The 16791-nt window shown below is 40.4% G+C and overlaps 1 protein-coding gene across 1 annotated transcript in view; it reads right to left on the reverse strand.

Annotated features, from left to right (window-relative positions):
* Positions 1–285: 285 nt before the first annotated feature.
* The window catches only part of SPTLC3 (serine palmitoyltransferase, long chain base subunit 3), a 52842-nt gene continuing 36336 nt past the window's right edge, over positions 286–16791 (reverse strand). The window contains exons 9-11 of the mRNA XM_010574800.1: positions 4264–4399; positions 3141–3270; positions 286–750 (exon numbers count right to left, since the gene is read on the reverse strand). Coding sequence (XP_010573102.1) covers positions 637–750; positions 3141–3270; positions 4264–4399 — 380 coding nt within the window. The 3' untranslated portion in view covers positions 286–636. The remainder of the gene's footprint in view (positions 751–3140; positions 3271–4263; positions 4400–16791) is intronic.

Consider the following 16791-nt stretch of genomic DNA (forward strand, 5'->3'; position numbering starts at 1 on the left):
AAAGGGTCTGAGGAGTGGAGGAGGCATTTTCCCTTTCCCATAATCTGCTGTCTGAAATACATGATCTGATCAGGCTACTTTTCTTGTTCTCACCATGAGCCACCTTCTAATATTTTCTGTCCTTGGAGAAATGCATGATAGGGCAACTTAGTTAAAGAGGTTACTTTCTGCTTATTTGTCTATAGCAGTCCACACCAATGTCTTGATTTATGCTCTTTAACAGATAAAAGCAATCTCACTGATGAAGCTGAGCTATATTACCATACTACACTGGAATAAATTCAGTTTTTAAACTTTATTATTTCAGTCACAATTAAGACTATCTGAAGCCTCTTCATAAAAAGGGGCCATAACAAAAGCTGAACATTAGCAACTCGATCAATGGATGCATTCATTCTGCATCAAAAATACCATAAGAAGGACAGATCTCCTGGGGAGGCAAATCTGTATCGATATTTCAGTCTCTTGAATACAGAAATTTGATACAATAAAATGCAACACCTGAGCTTCCCCTCCTTTCAATAAACTGCGTAACAAAAATTGTCCTTAGAAGGGAAGAAATGCATTAGTGTTTTTTAGTTTTTGGGTTTTCCCCCTTTTCATAGCAACATAATGTTCTCTTCATGGGTGGAAAACTTAATCTTCAAGTTCAAGCCTAGTTTCTTCATACAGTTCAGGATGAGATGACTTGGAATACCGGGAATATTTCAGATGTAGAAAATCACCCAATTCATCCAGAGCATTCAAAACCTGTAAGACCATTATAGTGTGTCAATTCTCTTAGAAAAGAAATGAAGTTCTAGTAACCTCTACTGCAGAACAAGAAGATCATAAAAACATCAGTTACAGAAAGTTTGAAGGGCAAACAGGCAAATTTTGCTTTCATTCTCCTGTAGTGAACATCAATGCAGTCATAGATGTACAATAGCATCTACAAGAACAGAAATTATTCCTTCAGTAGGTTATGGTTTATTAGTAGGTATATTAATTGAGGACAGATGAAAAAAAATGACCTTTTTCTAAAAGCACAGGGAGATAATAATCCAGACAAAAAGTTATCTTTGGTTGTGCAAAAAGGATGTGTAAGGCAAAACTTCAATATTTCCCTATAGATCCCAAAGACTCGAGTTGCCACTGCATTTTCTTAGATGAGACTCAGCCCACAGTGCTGATCAGAGTCATCATAAATAGTCTGAACAGTTTGAGATATTTTTAGTGCATTCCATTATCTTCTTGTATTAATATCACAGGCCTAATTAAAAATGCATTAATATTGTAATGCAATTTGCTGAGCTGCATCCCTAGCTCTCAGCAGATTCAGAAGTAGCCAGGGAACACTATACCATAGAGAAGCAGCTCACTGTTTTGCAGCATCTGATCTACATTCAAAAGCAGACAACCTTTTGGCATCAAAGCAGAAAACAGCAATTTTGATTTTGAGCCTGTTTTTGTTAAGCCACTAAAATGAGCTCAAGAACAAAAAGGAGTAATTTAGCAATGGTTTATGCAGAGAGATAGCTTCAAGGTCATTAAGGAAGTTATTCTTGGGAGCTTGCCCTTTCATGGATTGTTCCTCTTTTTAGTTCCAGGCTGAGATTCAAAACAAATTTTGCCAAAGGGAAAAGTTTTCATTGTGCTTGTTACCTGTTGTTACCCTGGGTTTAGGCACATTCACAAAATGTTTGTCCTAAATCCTTTCCATCTGCAAGTAATTAAATTCAGGGCATTTCCATTCCCCCATACTGTAAGAACATTTAAAGAATGCCACAAGTACTACGGCAATGATCCCACTTTCAAAGGCAAAAATACAGTATGTTCAAGAATGATGGCTGGGGAGTGTTTCAGACCTTCACTGCTACCAGGAAGCAGCAATGGGCAGGTAGCAGGAAGTGAAGATGCAATGATGGCCTCAAAATGTAATGGGCTTGACATCTGGGGGTAGGGAGAGAGGAAGAAAATCAAAGCAGTAACCTTGAGAGATTAGTCTTCAGATCAACTTCATCGCCGATTGCTAGTTACATAAGCCAAAATCTACACACACAGAAAGCTGGCAACGACCAAGACAAGTACGTACCTATGCCCTGTTCCGTGCAATATTATCTTTATGGTATTATACCTTGTTAATAATTACTGCACCTTTACGAGCAGCAGGAATTTTACACTGCACACATGTAAGGCAGATTTTTCCATGTTGCTTGAGAGGGGTCTACACTGGTGTGGGAACTGGTCAGCCGGGCAGGGGTCTGGCCTCAAGCTCCACATGAATCTCAGGATGCAAATGGAGAGCCAGGGGCTCTCTGCAGGCACAGGTGCTTGTCTGCATGAAGGAATGGCATCTTTAACTCGAATGCCTTCCATGTTCATGGATTTTTTGCTTTGACCATCATACTTGTGCAAAGAGAGGAAAAAGAAAGCCTGACATTTAATGTTAAGCCTCTGTGTTTCATGCCTCTAAGTTGGCTTATTCTGAGAATGAAAGAATGTACATCAAGCCAGGCCAAAAACACCTTCGGCAAGAAAGGGAGATGGAAAATTTCAAAGAGTTTATTTTAAACACATTTCTGACTGTGTTGGAATGGAGATTTAAGATGGAAGTCTTAACATACTCTTAACAGTATTTCTGATATCAGAGAAAGATACAGAACTGAGACAGGCCAGACAGCACCAGTTAAACTTCATTAGGTTCAAACAGTTCCAAACAGTTTGGTATTTCCACCTGTACCCCCAAGGCTGTCCCATATACTTCTGCAATTCAAGAAACACGTGGAAATATGGAACGAAAATAAGGTTATGGAAAACTCAATTTTCAATTATTTCCATATCATTGCAGGTTTCCTACTACTATGATAGTTTTGACCTAGCATTTAACTTTTGTCTTGCTGTGCTCTTCATGTAGGTCTTTATTAGTGCTGACAGATTTGGTCACTATTAGAAATAGAAGAACAAAACAAATTAACTGTCCCATAATTAATTTTAAAAAATAAAATATATAAGGCTAAAATGCCTTTAAAGATGAAGTGGCAAGGCCAGAAAAACAAATGTAAAAATGAATTATTGGGATTGAAAGTAACAGACACACAGCTTCTCCCAACCTCCTTTGCATCTGAAGTTAATTTCAGCAGGACATCTGCTGTGCTTACCGTGTCTAACATCTCCCGTGTATGTGCAGCTGACACACAAAACCGAGCCCTGGATTCTGTGATAGGAGTAGCTGGAAACCCAACCACAACCACCCCGATATTTTTTTCTAACATGCGTCTTGCAAAAGCCCTAAGGAGAGAAGAAGAAGAAATAAAACAGAAGTAAATTATCTCCAATAAACTGACCACAGAGAGAAAACATTCAAGTATAATAAAACAATGGGTAAAATGCTGCCTCCAATTGAAGTGGATGGTAATATTCCCATTGAATTCAATAACAGCCAGAATTTTACCAGTAGGACTGAGATTCTTTGCTGCTTAACAGCTCATGAAGCCAAGTGGTTGTCAAATACTAGAAGTGTGATGGCAGAGAGAGTACTGTAGAACAGACATGATTCAGTTATGTCAATGAAAGGCTTTGAGTGCAAATCAAAATGTGTGGGCATTCACAGTCCCTAAGCATGGAAGTTGGGCTTCTGGAAGGTATGAGAGCTGGGTTCCTGCACATCAACAGGAATAAAACAATTTGTGTGATGGCTTCTTTGTTCTCGCAATTACTCTGCCAGTTTAGGAACCTTTTGCGTGGTATGTACTAGACCTAGAGCACATAGCCACCCTAATCTACTTGTAAATACTCCCTACAGCTCAACCCTTACCTTATGCTGCTACTGACTTCTGGTCTGCATGTCCAAGTCAGTGCACAGGTGCTGCTTGATAGGTACTGAATGGTAAAACATGCAAAGACCAGTCGAAGATCAGATGGGGAAAAAGAACATCCATCCAAAACAATTCATACATCAAAGACAATGTATCTCTTCTCATGATTACAAATTAAAAAAAAAAAAAATCCAAATTCAAAATACTATCAAAAGTATTATTCCAGAGCAAGTTAAAAATGGATAGGAGAAATTTTAAAAATTCTGAATACTGGAACAGCTCAAAACTAAGTCCAGGGCCAAATTTAAAATAGAACATAACTAAATGATGAATTCACCTAATGATGTATGTTTCTCTTGTGAAGCATCTACCACACATAACTACACTTTTCACAGTGTACACCAAATAACCTATGAACTTGGATAGTGTTTATTTTGCCAATAGTTTGGGTTTTTTTCATACTTACCCTATCTTACCAGGCATATAAAGGAGTAATGGGACAACAGGAGAATCATCATTGCCATAAATGATGAAGCCCATTTCATGCAGTCGTCGTCTGAAGTACCTTGTGTTTTTCCCCAGCTGGTGCACTCTTTGGAGGCCTGCAATGAGTCAGTCAGGAGAACAGTCAGTGCAAAGATCATAACCAGAGTCTAGTAACAGGCAAGAAACAGGGCTGTGGGTAACAGTTCAAAAAAGTTTGGCTGAAATGGATATGTTGCTATTTGATTCAGAAGAAAACCATGGAATGAGCTAAATGCAACTATGTTGATTATTATGGCATTGTAGGACAGATGACTGATACTGCTGTACTTGTGAGGTGCTTTCCCACCAGCAGAAACAGTATGTCTTCTGGGGATAGATAGATGAACAATTCCCTTTATTGTATTGCGCTGAATAAAGCCTACTGAATGACACGCACCTATAGAGAAGTAGTTATATGTCTCTGTGGATACAGGACATGTAAATAGAGTATGGTCTTTTCAACATATTCATTATAAAGGGAAACAACCAATGTCTACAGATGTTGATATAGCTGTCAGCATATGCATACCGTTTCTCATTAACAATTTTCCACAGGGGTCCTCTTTTATATTAGCTAGTTCTGTGCATACACATTAGGCTTTTTTTAATTATTCTGTGACTGCAGTAAAGCTTAAAGTAGAAAATACTACATTTTGGGTCAGCTCAAACGGATGCTTTTGTTGCAATTTTTTAGACAGAGGAAAAGCATGCAATAAACTTTGTTATCACACAAGGTCTGATCTTCTGCAGAGTGTTACCAACATTCAGCATAACTCCAGTTACTCTAATATGCACCTACATATGTAAACCCTTGCTCAGTTTCTCTGTCCTCTTATCTTGCTGTTATTACCTCAATATCATCATCTGACAACAGACTTTAGTCATTCAAGACTTTCAGACACAAGTTCTGTTCTCTGCATTGCTCCTGGCCTCATTCAGTCAGGAATGCACTGATGTGTCACCCAGCAAAACTGACAGGAATGTTGAAAACAATTATTTTTAATGAAGGAAAAAGACAAAAAACAGCAGAGAAAAAATGTGCTTGAAAACTCATCTGTCTTTTCTTTTGCAGTGTCACTAAGGAGGTGGTTTCTGACAAGTGCTGTTGGTTCCCCACCCATTGCATACAAAAGGGAAGAGCCACACTCAGCATCCCTGTAGGTAAGAGATATAGTATGTCCTTTCCCCATTCCACCTGCACTATATTTCATCAGCAAGCTGATATATGTGCTGCTCTTCCAATGCTAGAAGGTGCTGACAGGGATGGTGCCACCTACCCCATACCCACATGCTGCTCTTTCCCACCCCCTCCCCAGTACCAGTCCTAGGTTCACACAGCCACACGATGAATTAAGCCAGGTCCATCATCTGCCTGACCTTGCCAGAAAGAAAACTGCCAAACCAATGTCAAACAGATCGGTTCTCTAAACCTAATCACTGTGCAGCTGCTTGCGCCTGCTCACCAGAGGTGGTGGGAACATGTGGTAAGACTGGGATTTAGCAGGACACATCTCAGCTATGCTCTTAACTTTCATTTTCCTGCCATTCATCAGCCCATACTTTCAATATCACTTACATTATGTCACCAGACATGAACACTGAAGCCTCCAGTACAACTAATTTCCTCTTTTTCTCTTTGTTTTTAAGGTGCCTTTGCACAGATGTATTATGTTTTCACTCTCCATTTAGTTTTTCATCTTACTTTACTTTTTGTTCACTTCATTCTTCATTTGCTACTTTCTGCTGTCACCTTTCTCTGACTGGATGCCTGTTTCCTAATTTCCCATCTTCCTCCTTGTAACCACAGTGGCCAGTTAGGCACTCGTATCTGCTACATACCACCTTGGGCAGATTTGTCCTCAGACCACATTCTGTCCCACCACCTGCTGTGGCTTTTCTTCCTATTCCCTCTTGGCTAAGGTGGGGATCGGCACACCTACATAAACCTCTTTTCCATTAATCATTTCTGAGCGCGCATAGGTTTGAACAAGATCTACTGCTTCATCTGTTCTGTATCTTCCTGAGTCAAGGTTCTGTCAGTGTTCTGGCTGGGAAATTTATAGGGAAACTGGGACTTGCTTCACAGTGATCAGTATTTTGCTGAACAAATTAAAAGATCTCATAAACCCAGTGTATTTGCAACTTTATGCACAGAACTGCCCACGCAGACAACCTGTTAGTTACAGTTTCAGTCATTCAGTTTAAAGCATTCAGTGGAAGAGATCTGCTGGGTTAGGAAAGGCCACAAATAGTTTAACCATCTCTCTAATGCTGCTAAAACAAAACCAGCTGTGCCAGAGCAAGGAAAACAAATGAAACACAAAAGCATCCTACTACAAAGCTTTCCAGTCACTAATAAAAACAATAGTCTGTGGTATTTCCAAAAATATTTTTGGTGTAGTAGATCTCAAAGAACCAGGAGGAAATATTGAGGAGGAGGAGGAGAAATGGGGGCAGGGGAGATGGCAAGGAAAGGGAGTTAGAGAAGAACCACCGAATACTGTTTCTGAACTCTAAAGAGAGACTTTTTCCCTTGTTAGAATTTGTAAAGATGTTATTAGCACATCCTGAATGCCCAAATTACAAGGAGGAGGGTGGGAATTGACCTGAACTGGGGGCTCAAAACCACTGCTGCTTCTTGCTATCTTAGCAGCCCCTGAGCTAGTTTCCAAACTCAGTCTACAGCATTTGAAACTACTAGATTTTCAATTAGGGAAAGTTTTCATAAATGCAGATGTTCTTGGCGAGTGCAGTTGAAGACTTGCTGCCTTCTCCTTTCTATTCAGCTCTTTACCACAAAGCTGGAAACAAAGTGTCAGCCATGCAAGATTCCAGGCCGCTCAGTATTTATCAAACCATATGCGCACGGCCCAGAGTTGATCAGTTTGTCTCTACTTATTTTAGGTACTGGAAAGTTAGACTCCAAGGCAAGAGGGGGAATCCAGCAGAGGAAACATTAGAGCTGAAAGAGGAGTTTCAGGCAACCCCCCAAAAGTCAAACACCTCTTCCGATCTTCCCTCGCTAGATCTATATCCTCAACAATTTTGCGATGGGACGGATCCCCTTTCGAGACTCCCTATGGAACTAATTTCAAGCCAGCCAGTGCAAATGCAAAAAAGCCACTTTAATGTTTTAGCAACATCCCAGAATAGTAATTTCATTTGCACGGATGCATTAAAGAGCCAAATAAAAGATCAGAGCACTCACATATATCTGGAGGGAAAAAAAGCACATTAGGAGACGATTGCTACACACACTGTATTTGTGGGTGGCTGGCTGGGAGGAACCTATTTCTTTATCAAGTGTCAACACTTTCCTTTCTCATGTTAAGTTTTGTGGTCAAGGACCACATACATGCATCATATACACAGCCATCTTATATGCTGTCCTGATAAGAGCAATAAAAACCTTGAAGTTTGTAACTGTATTTCAACGCTCTTTTTCATTTCTTTATGGGATCCTCCAATGTCAGATAAGGAGGCAGATCTGAGCAAAATGTTTATTTTGGTCTCATTGGCCCAATTTTCCCCCCACACTGCAGATTAAACCAGTGTAAGAGTGATGAATTCACTTAGAATCAGATCTTAGTCCAAATTCACTGTGGTATGTTTAATCAAAGACACCGCATTTAAAAACTATTTTCTTTGATTCTTGAGGCTCTGATCTTGCATCCTTTACTGTTTATTGAGTGAAAATCTGCAGAGTTGGACCCTTGAGGCAAAACGATCTATCTAAGAATTTACCTGTGCAGCACTAATTAGAGGATCAGGTCCTTAGTAAATATATTTGTTCAAAAATTCTTAGTTTGCAAACTTCTTGAGGATTTACAGTCTATGCAAATAGCTTAGAGCACAGCACGCAGGATATCCAGATAGTTATATTCCATAAAACATGTGAACCACAACACAGCATATGTTCAGAGAAAACAGCCTGGATGGGGAAAACTGACCCTTAGCTAATTAAAACTAAGCCCACTAATGCTCCAGAGTTTTCAGTGAAGGTTGAGCATGATCTTATTAAGAGCTCTACATCTTTTTATTAGCTGAATTAAGAAGGAACAGAAAGGGAGAAAACTGAACAATAAAGGATTCCTAAATTTCACAAGTTATCTTCACATTGCTTGGACCATACAGTGATACACAGCCAGCTTACTGGGATTTTGTTGACATACAGGATTATTTACCTGGATGGTACAACAAAACCAGATTTACTGCATCTGCAATCCACCTACTGCTGGCAAATTTAGAGTTTACATTTGTTGCACTGCTTTAAAAAGATTTGGTTTACTGCAAAGTTCTAAGGTGTTGGCAATTCTGGGAAAAATGCTGATTGTATTTTTATTTGACACACATTATTGCATATTGCCAGTTTTAGCTCATTAATTTCTGCAGGCTTTTATAAGGCTTTATAGCTCAAAATTAATATGGTTTAGTTTAAGGAAAAATGCAAAGAGGAGGTGAGAGAGAGAAATGATAAAAGTTAGTGGCTTGCTCATAATTTCTTTGAAGCAATGAGCTTTTTAAGAGAGCCACTTGGAGTAACGGACTTGGTAGATGCTTTGTCACATGCCAGGCTATGACTTCAGACCTGCTTTCATTGAGGAGCTGCTCTGGAGTTTGACAGCGGGAAGGCACCCTGACTACATGTCTGAGAGCCTGATCTCAGGCAGGTGTTACCTGGCACAGCTGCACACACTTCAATAGAGTTTTGCTATTTATGCCAGCTGAGGACCTTATCCTGGCAGCAAAAGAGGTAGTAAAACTATCAGCTTTCTGAAACAAAAGTTTGTTTTCCTCCTTCAGAGATGTCTGCTTTTCACCCCTGCAAGATTTTAATAAGCAGAGAAGCTGGCTGCATTCAATTCCTGCAAAAACATTCTACCTTTAAACTCTTCCTGTAGGCTTCTACCCTTGGAAATTCTGACTCACTATATTGAAAACAGGAATAAGCAACCTGTAGCCTTTCATATCAAGTTCTCAGGTGTATTTTAATTGAAGGAGAGCTATTCTTCCTGACCCCGTTCCAGGAAAGATAATCCCACACCATACTTTTTTTTGGCATGTGGTGCACTCTTCAAGACACAAATCCACCTGCTTTAATCTTCTCCAGCTGTTGTTTCACAGAGTCTTTCTAGATAATTAGTTACACAATCAAGCTTTTACATACCGGTGTCACTGTGTCTCTTCAATCTGTGTTCCTTGGATGGAGAACTCCACTCCCTGCCCCCCTCTACTAACAACTAGATAGTAAAAAGCAAACTTTCATAGGCTGAAAAAAAATTTGGAAAACAATAGCTCTTCCCCACTAAACTGTTGCAGATGGACAGATTTTCTTTTTTTCCTCTGGTTCCATTATGAGAGTAACACACATGTACCTCCATGTGTATTAAATCACAAATAGAATGCTATAAAACTGGGGTGCCTAAAGGAAATATGTTCTCAGATAAAAAATCTTTATAAAAAAATAACTTTGCTATGAATTGGGGAGAAGTGAAGACATTTTCTTCTACAATCTAATGCCAACTAGAAACCTAGTAATTTCAACTTAATTCAGCTGCTAAATAAGCCCTTAAGGACTTATTTAGTCAGTCCAATTTTAACTGTGAACTGCTGCAAAACACTTTCCAGACCAGGTTAAGGGAAGAAAAAGTGGCAATTTCAGCTGAAACAGAAAGGAGAAAAATTGTACAAATTCTGTCATTTTTACCTTATTTCTTGAATAAGTCAGCTATGACTATCCAGCACCTTATCTATATTCAGATATATAATGCAAACATTCAGTGTCCTGCACGAAAGCGGGGACAGAGCAGCCAGCCTTGGCTGAGCCTTATTTACTCCCAGCACAGGTGATTAATCACAAAGCAGGTCAGTCCCGCTGCTGAAAGCCAGCCAGTGCACAACGTGCTCCATCTGTATCACATTAGGTGTTTCGGAAATGCCAGTGATCTAAGTGCGTTAGAAAGGGCACTTCTCTCCTTTACACTCCTCAGGCTGATAACGGCACTGGATTCCTTGGACAGTGGCAAGCAGCATCTGGAACGGAGGAGGGATCTTCGTGCTCTATCCTGGCAGCAAAGGCACCCTTAAAAGGTGACTGTGTTGCTGTCCTTGGGGAAAGCTTAGCTTGCTTTGCTGGGGACAGGCTATGAGTCACATCCAAGTGTGATCGCATCCCTCCTCTGCCTGCAGTTAATACCTATTTGTGAATGCAGGGGACACCTATCCATGGCTAGGGTCTGCTAAAGGACTACAGCACTGGTTTAACTTTGAATATGGAAAAAGTGACTTCAAATGAGGTAGAATTTGGTCAATTCTCAGAGCTCTTGCAAATCACTGCAAACACTATTACTCCAAAGCCTCTGCTTGTTCAGATCAACTGACCCTCCACGGATACCTTTGGTTTCCTTTAGGAGGTGGACCGCATGGCAGGTGGTTTCACCGGAACAACGCGTCTTACTCATTTTGAGTAAAGATGACAGAATTTAGCTCTGTTTCATCAGTCACTGCTGGGAGAACATCTGTGATGTTCAGGTTAGACAAATAATTATCATGACAGCATATTATCATCATTAGCATCTTCACTGCCATAGTGACTGGGAGCCCTAGACATGGAGCCAATGCTGTGCAAACAGGGAATAAATTTGCTTAAGTGCTTTAAATGTAAGCACATACTTATTGGGACTATTAACTTAAAATTTAGCCAGGGTTCAAGCATTCTGCTTGATGAGGACCCAAGAGAAGCAATCATCTCAGAATGAAGCAACAAAATGAGAATTTGAGAGGGAACAGTAAAAAGATGTACTTTAGTATGACTGATTCTGCAAGCTGTTTTGAGCAGGTTCAAGGGGTCCGTCACTAAGTAGCTTGCAGTATTAAAGCTTACAGCTATAGTTTCATGAACAGTTCAGTCTGGCGCAGATTTATTTTGCTGCAAATGGGATCGTTCCTCTCAGCTCCAGCTGCTCAAGTCCTGGCACTGGGATTCATGTAGCCATATGGTAGATTGGCTTGGGGAACCAGTTTGGCTGTAGGCTAACCATTTGTGGGAGGGTCACTTATTTTTCAGCTAGATGAGTTCTCTGATTCAGTTCATTGCGTGGCTGCACGAACACTAATGCTGGCATAAGGAAAAGGGGCACGAATAAGAGGATAGGCAGGGGGGGAAAGGCAAAAAGGAGGGCAAGACTGCCCTTCCTTGTACCAGTGCTGGTTTATACCAGGTTGTAGGGATGTGAAACTAAGGTTTTTGAATTTACAGAGGACCCTGACAGGCAAAGCCAATGTTTTCAAAAGATTGCTGAGCACAGATAGCAGTGGAAAATGTTGGAAGCTGAGCATTTTAAGAAGCTGGTCCTCCAGTTATACAAAAATCTAAGGCAGACGGAAATGTTTTAAAAAGGAACCTTTTAAAAACAGATCTTTTTAATGCCAGGCCAAAACAGAAAGCAGCATTCTGGAGCTTCTCACAATCTGAATGAGCTCAAATGCAAGAACTCAAAGTCTGCTAAAAACAAAAATGAAAACTAGTAGTTGCAAAAAGATATACCAATCAGCACAAATGGCAAAGTAAATTAGCATTTTAAAGAAACACTTTCTATCTAAACAACCTCAGGAATTATCTTTTAAGATAACAAGGACAGTAGATTCCTGAGGATAGGGTTTTAAATTTTTCAGCATCCCATAAAAACATACTAAAAATGCCTACTGTTCCTGGTGAATTATTGTTTTCCATGCATGAAACAGAAAAATGATGCCTTTGCAAATGCTGCAATTTGCTTTTTACACCACTATAATCTATTATTAGTCATCAAGAAAATTGCTTTAGATTTCCTAGCAGTCTTAACTCTGTCTGCCTAGTGGTTCTATTTTTTACCTATCAAATTTAAGGGTAAAAATATGCTTTTGGTATTCTCAGGCAGAAAGAGAAAAAAAAAAGGTCCAGGGTCACAGCTGGAGGGGCTGTGTTGCATGGAAGTAAGTGTACTTGAAAATTTGTGCAGGGTCCAAACACTCTGAGTCAACTACAGTCTCATCATGGGGATAAAACCGGTAAGGCAGCTGCCGAGTTTCCTGAGGTATCTCCAGTGGGATAATGAGAAGCCACGAGAACATATAAGGAATATCTATATTATGAATTATAAAGAGTAAATGGCATGGGAACTTCTGCTTCCCATATCTCCTAATAAATGAGGAGAGACACATTTGAGATGAAAAGGCCACAAAGGCTTAAGAGAGATAAAATGATTTTTTTTTTTTAATAGACTATATGAACTGAACTGTGGAACTTGCTGCTTTATGACATTAGTAAAGGAAATAGAGCTGCCAGAAGTTCATATGCTTTTGAACAACTTTATTATAGGAACTATGATAGTACCTATGACATTATGTTACGAAGAATAAATGTGTCTTGTTCTACAAGCTGTTATTTTCAGAGAGTCCTGTGAAACACGGCATTGAAAAACACCAGGACTTGTGCTCTACTAAAAACATGATTTTACATAAAACTGGAAATACATTTGCAATTTTTGTTGTCATTCTCTGACTCTTCTGATGCAAGTCACTCAAGAAACAAAGGACTTGGTCATAGTGACCCCAATCTACCCCTCTCTCCTGTGCATATAATTTTTGAGGGAACTACTATCTTCTCCTAATTGACCATTTTTTGTGCTTCATTTTCTCAAGTCAGAGCAGAAAACATGGCAAAAGAAGGAAACTGTAATAGCTGGCTGTGGGCTCTGCAGTATCCTCAGGGGCTCTGCAGTATCCTCAGGGGCTCTGCAGTATCCTCCCAGTTACATTCTCATGACATTAATGTCTCACAACTATCACAAATATTGATCTGGGACATACCCATACCTTGATAGATGGTTTCTGTGCGAGATACCATGTCTTCTCTGTATCTTTTTACTTACGTCAGCGCAAGGCTTTTAAAATGAGAACTTCCCATCCAAATTGGAGTCTCCTGCTACAAAGGAAGGTAAGCAGACATCTTGCTAGTACACTTCCACAGCAGTTTGCTGACCAGAGAAGAACAAGGAATGTCTGAGGTACCAGAACTGGTTCTGGAGAGTCATGTGTTTGCTGCAGTTTCTTGCAGACACATTTCTCCCTCTTCATCTCCTTCCCCACAAAAGGCCCTTTTTGTTCACAGCGTCTCCACCCCATCTTCTCAGCCTCTTATTTTGGTCCTAGTCTCCATCCTTATCACCCGCTTGTTATCTATTCCCTGTTGTGTCTCCTTTGCTTGTCAGAGTCTCTTCTCTGTTAAACCTTCCTGGCTTACCTCCCTAAGTGTCTGACAGTGCAGGATGGATGCAGGTGCTCAGAGCCCCAGTCCTCTGCCCAGGCTCCAGGTGGGGGATGCTCTGTTCAGGCCCCACAAACTGAGCTGGAAGATGCTCCTTCACTCAGTGGATCTTGAGATTTGTCAATGTTAATTTCAAGTACAGATTTTTTTAGAGACTTGTAACATCACAAGGCTCAGATGGTATTTCACAGACATGGCAAAAATTATAAACTTGAGTATCACAATCAAAATCTTCATCCCAAAGCCTAGAGAAACTGAAGATCTTCAGGGGGAAAAGGATTTTTAAAGTTGGTCTCCCCCCCCCCCCCCCCCCCCCCCCCCCCCCGATTATCAACCCCCCATATGTATATCTAGCCTTCTTCTGAGGAAGGACTGAACCTGTGTGTCGATATGAAAAAATTGTAGCCTGAAACTGACACTTGCCATGGATATTTCCAGCCAAACAGTTTAGGTTTCATAAAATTATTTTTAAAGTGCTAACCTGTTCCTTCCTTGTAATGAAGCCACAGCCCCTATGTCCATAAACATCTATTCATATCCTGCAGTTATTTATCCAGTATACTGATCCTGTCTTGGAAATGTATACCCTGATTCCTTTTCTAAACAACTATATTCTTACTAACTGAAAATGAAGGAAGAAAATATGGGAGATCAATCATTTGGATACACACCAGGATAAACACAAGCAGTATCGCTGCATTTCTGGCCTCTGGCATTACTCACTATATAATTCCACCTATGCTTCTCTTTTCTAGATCACCTGCTTAACAAATTAGTGGAGAATAACTAGCAAGAAATTGGAGGGAATGTAAAAGCATCATATCTGGAAAAATATAAAAGAAGACTGTGTGAAGTGCTAAAAAAAATAGAATAAAGAGTTTTCAGAGCAGCAATTTCAATGACCAAATCAGTCTTCCTTCTCTTAGTTTTCTATTAGTCTACTGAGGAGTCAGTCATGAAGTTCAGATGTAAGAACATGCTGGGTTAACACATTTGTCACCCCGTTATTTTGAATACTCTTTTCAAAAAGCACCTTCTAGTTAACAAGGATCTTTTTAGCAAACTCTAATTTCATTCTTTTCCAAAACATTCCCAGTATTTTTTGCAAGGTACTCTCCCCTACAGAAATGCCCTCCGGAGGACAAGCCCATCAGTGGACATCTCCTATAAAGGATTCCCCAAATCATCCTGTGGGAAGAGAATGCTGTTTGAAATAAATTGCAAAATAAACTCCTTTTATCAATTCAACAGGCTTCCAGAGAGCAAAGGGTGCATACCACCCTGTGGCAACTCCGGTTCACTTGAAACTTTTCTGCCAGGTGTCTCTGCTACATGGCTCATGCTCTCACAAGGACGGCTCACATGCAGGATTCACCATTTTCTATGACAGTGGACCAAAAGAATGCAGCCAAGGCTGCTGTTGTCCTTGGACACAAAAATATCTAAGAAGACACAGTGCTTTCTTCTTTCTGTTCCCCCCTCCTTTCTAAGCCACCACCTTCCTCTTTCTGATGCCAAAGCAGCATTGTAGTGTGGTCCAGCATAACATTTTTTCCTGTGTTTTGAGTTGTGTTTTTTTTTTTTTGTAGTCCACAAGACAGCCTAATGAAGGGAGACCCACATGAAAGAAAAACAAATAGACTAAAATAATGAGTCTGGCTCAGAAGGACAAGAAACATTTTTAATGCATCATAGCCAGTTTGCTAGCCTTTGTGCAATACTCTTAAGTTGTGATATACTATTTATTTATTTGTCTTTATATTAATTTGCATTTCATATTACAAGACAAATTTTAAAAAAACCTGACAGAACACCGATTTATTTCATAAAGGATTTGCAGAAGACTTAATAAGCACTTACTTTGTGCAGAAATACAAACATCGTGTCATTAAACAGCACTGCTTCTGGAAGAGAAAGGCTGCAAACTCTTAGCCCTAAGACAGTCTCGTCTTGAACCAAGTTCTCCTATTAGCCTGCCCTGAACTGCATGCAGAATCAGGCTAGCTGAAGACCATTTTTAAGAGGCTTTGAATGTTTGGAAATGCTCTGCGTGTTTAATATTTCACTCGCGGCCGCTGTGAGAGGCTGCAGCCTGTAACTGCAGGGCAGGCCCAGTGTAAGGCCGCCCTCTGACGGCAAGCTTTCCCTACAGCTTAGCGCGGGGAGCAGCAGGGGATGGCCTGCACCCTCGTCCCCAAGGCCCAACCACCACGTCAGAGCTGGTCTCTTACGTTGGACCGGATGTAGGCACCAGCACACGCAACCTCGACCTTTCAAACCGCAAGTCAGAAACGGTTGTTGCGCTCTGACTTCTCTGCCAAAATGACAAAAGCATTGTTTCCTCATCGTCCGCACATCGCGCTGGAGTTTTGCTGCACTTTGTCATTGCACTCGGCAGAATTCAGTGCTGGGACTGGATTCTCTGTCCCTCCTTTGGTACACTAGGCTCTTGTAAATTCTGGCTTTGCTGAAGGGCTGTGATAAACGTCTTAATAGCTTCGTGTCTATCATGGTTTGAAACTTCCCTCTAGGGCACTGCAACTGAATAGTGCAGAGCAGTACCTCACTTGCTCTCATATACCCTTTTTCCTTTCTGTTCCCACCTTACCCCGGTCATATCTCTCAGGGAGGGCTAATACATAATTATTCTGTTAGTCCTACACAAGGTAAGGGAAAATAGCACAGCACAGGGCTGCCGGACCGGTGTAAAAGAGATTGCGATTCAGAGCAGAACCTGTATCTTCAACTGCATGTTACACAATGACATGATTCTCAGGCATTCCTGACAAAACCTGTACAAATTCAACCCCCACCACTCCGAGTTAGGATTCAAGCCCTAGAACATTGAATACATCTCAGTATCACTTTGATGCAGTAGCAGATAGATATGTCACAGCTATTTTGCTGCTTGCTGCATAGAAAGCATGTTACGCAGAGGACTGGACAGTAGCTGCATCTGCAACTTCAGGAAAGGAATATAAATAAATGTAATTTTTCATAAAGACACCAAGTAGTCAATTCTTTTGGGACAAAATGTACTTCAAAATTAGCTTTAGGACACCATAATTAATGCCTGGGTGAGGTAGGAATTATTATAATCATCTTCTCATACTATCATTTAACATACAATATCTGTTTTGAAATTCTGCACCATGCTTGAGT

Source organism: Haliaeetus leucocephalus, unplaced genomic scaffold, assembly GCF_000737465.1.
Source record: "Haliaeetus leucocephalus isolate CR32 unplaced genomic scaffold, Haliaeetus_leucocephalus-4.0 Scaffold450, whole genome shotgun sequence".
In the NCBI taxonomy this organism is placed as follows: Eukaryota; Metazoa; Chordata; class Aves; order Accipitriformes; family Accipitridae; genus Haliaeetus; species Haliaeetus leucocephalus.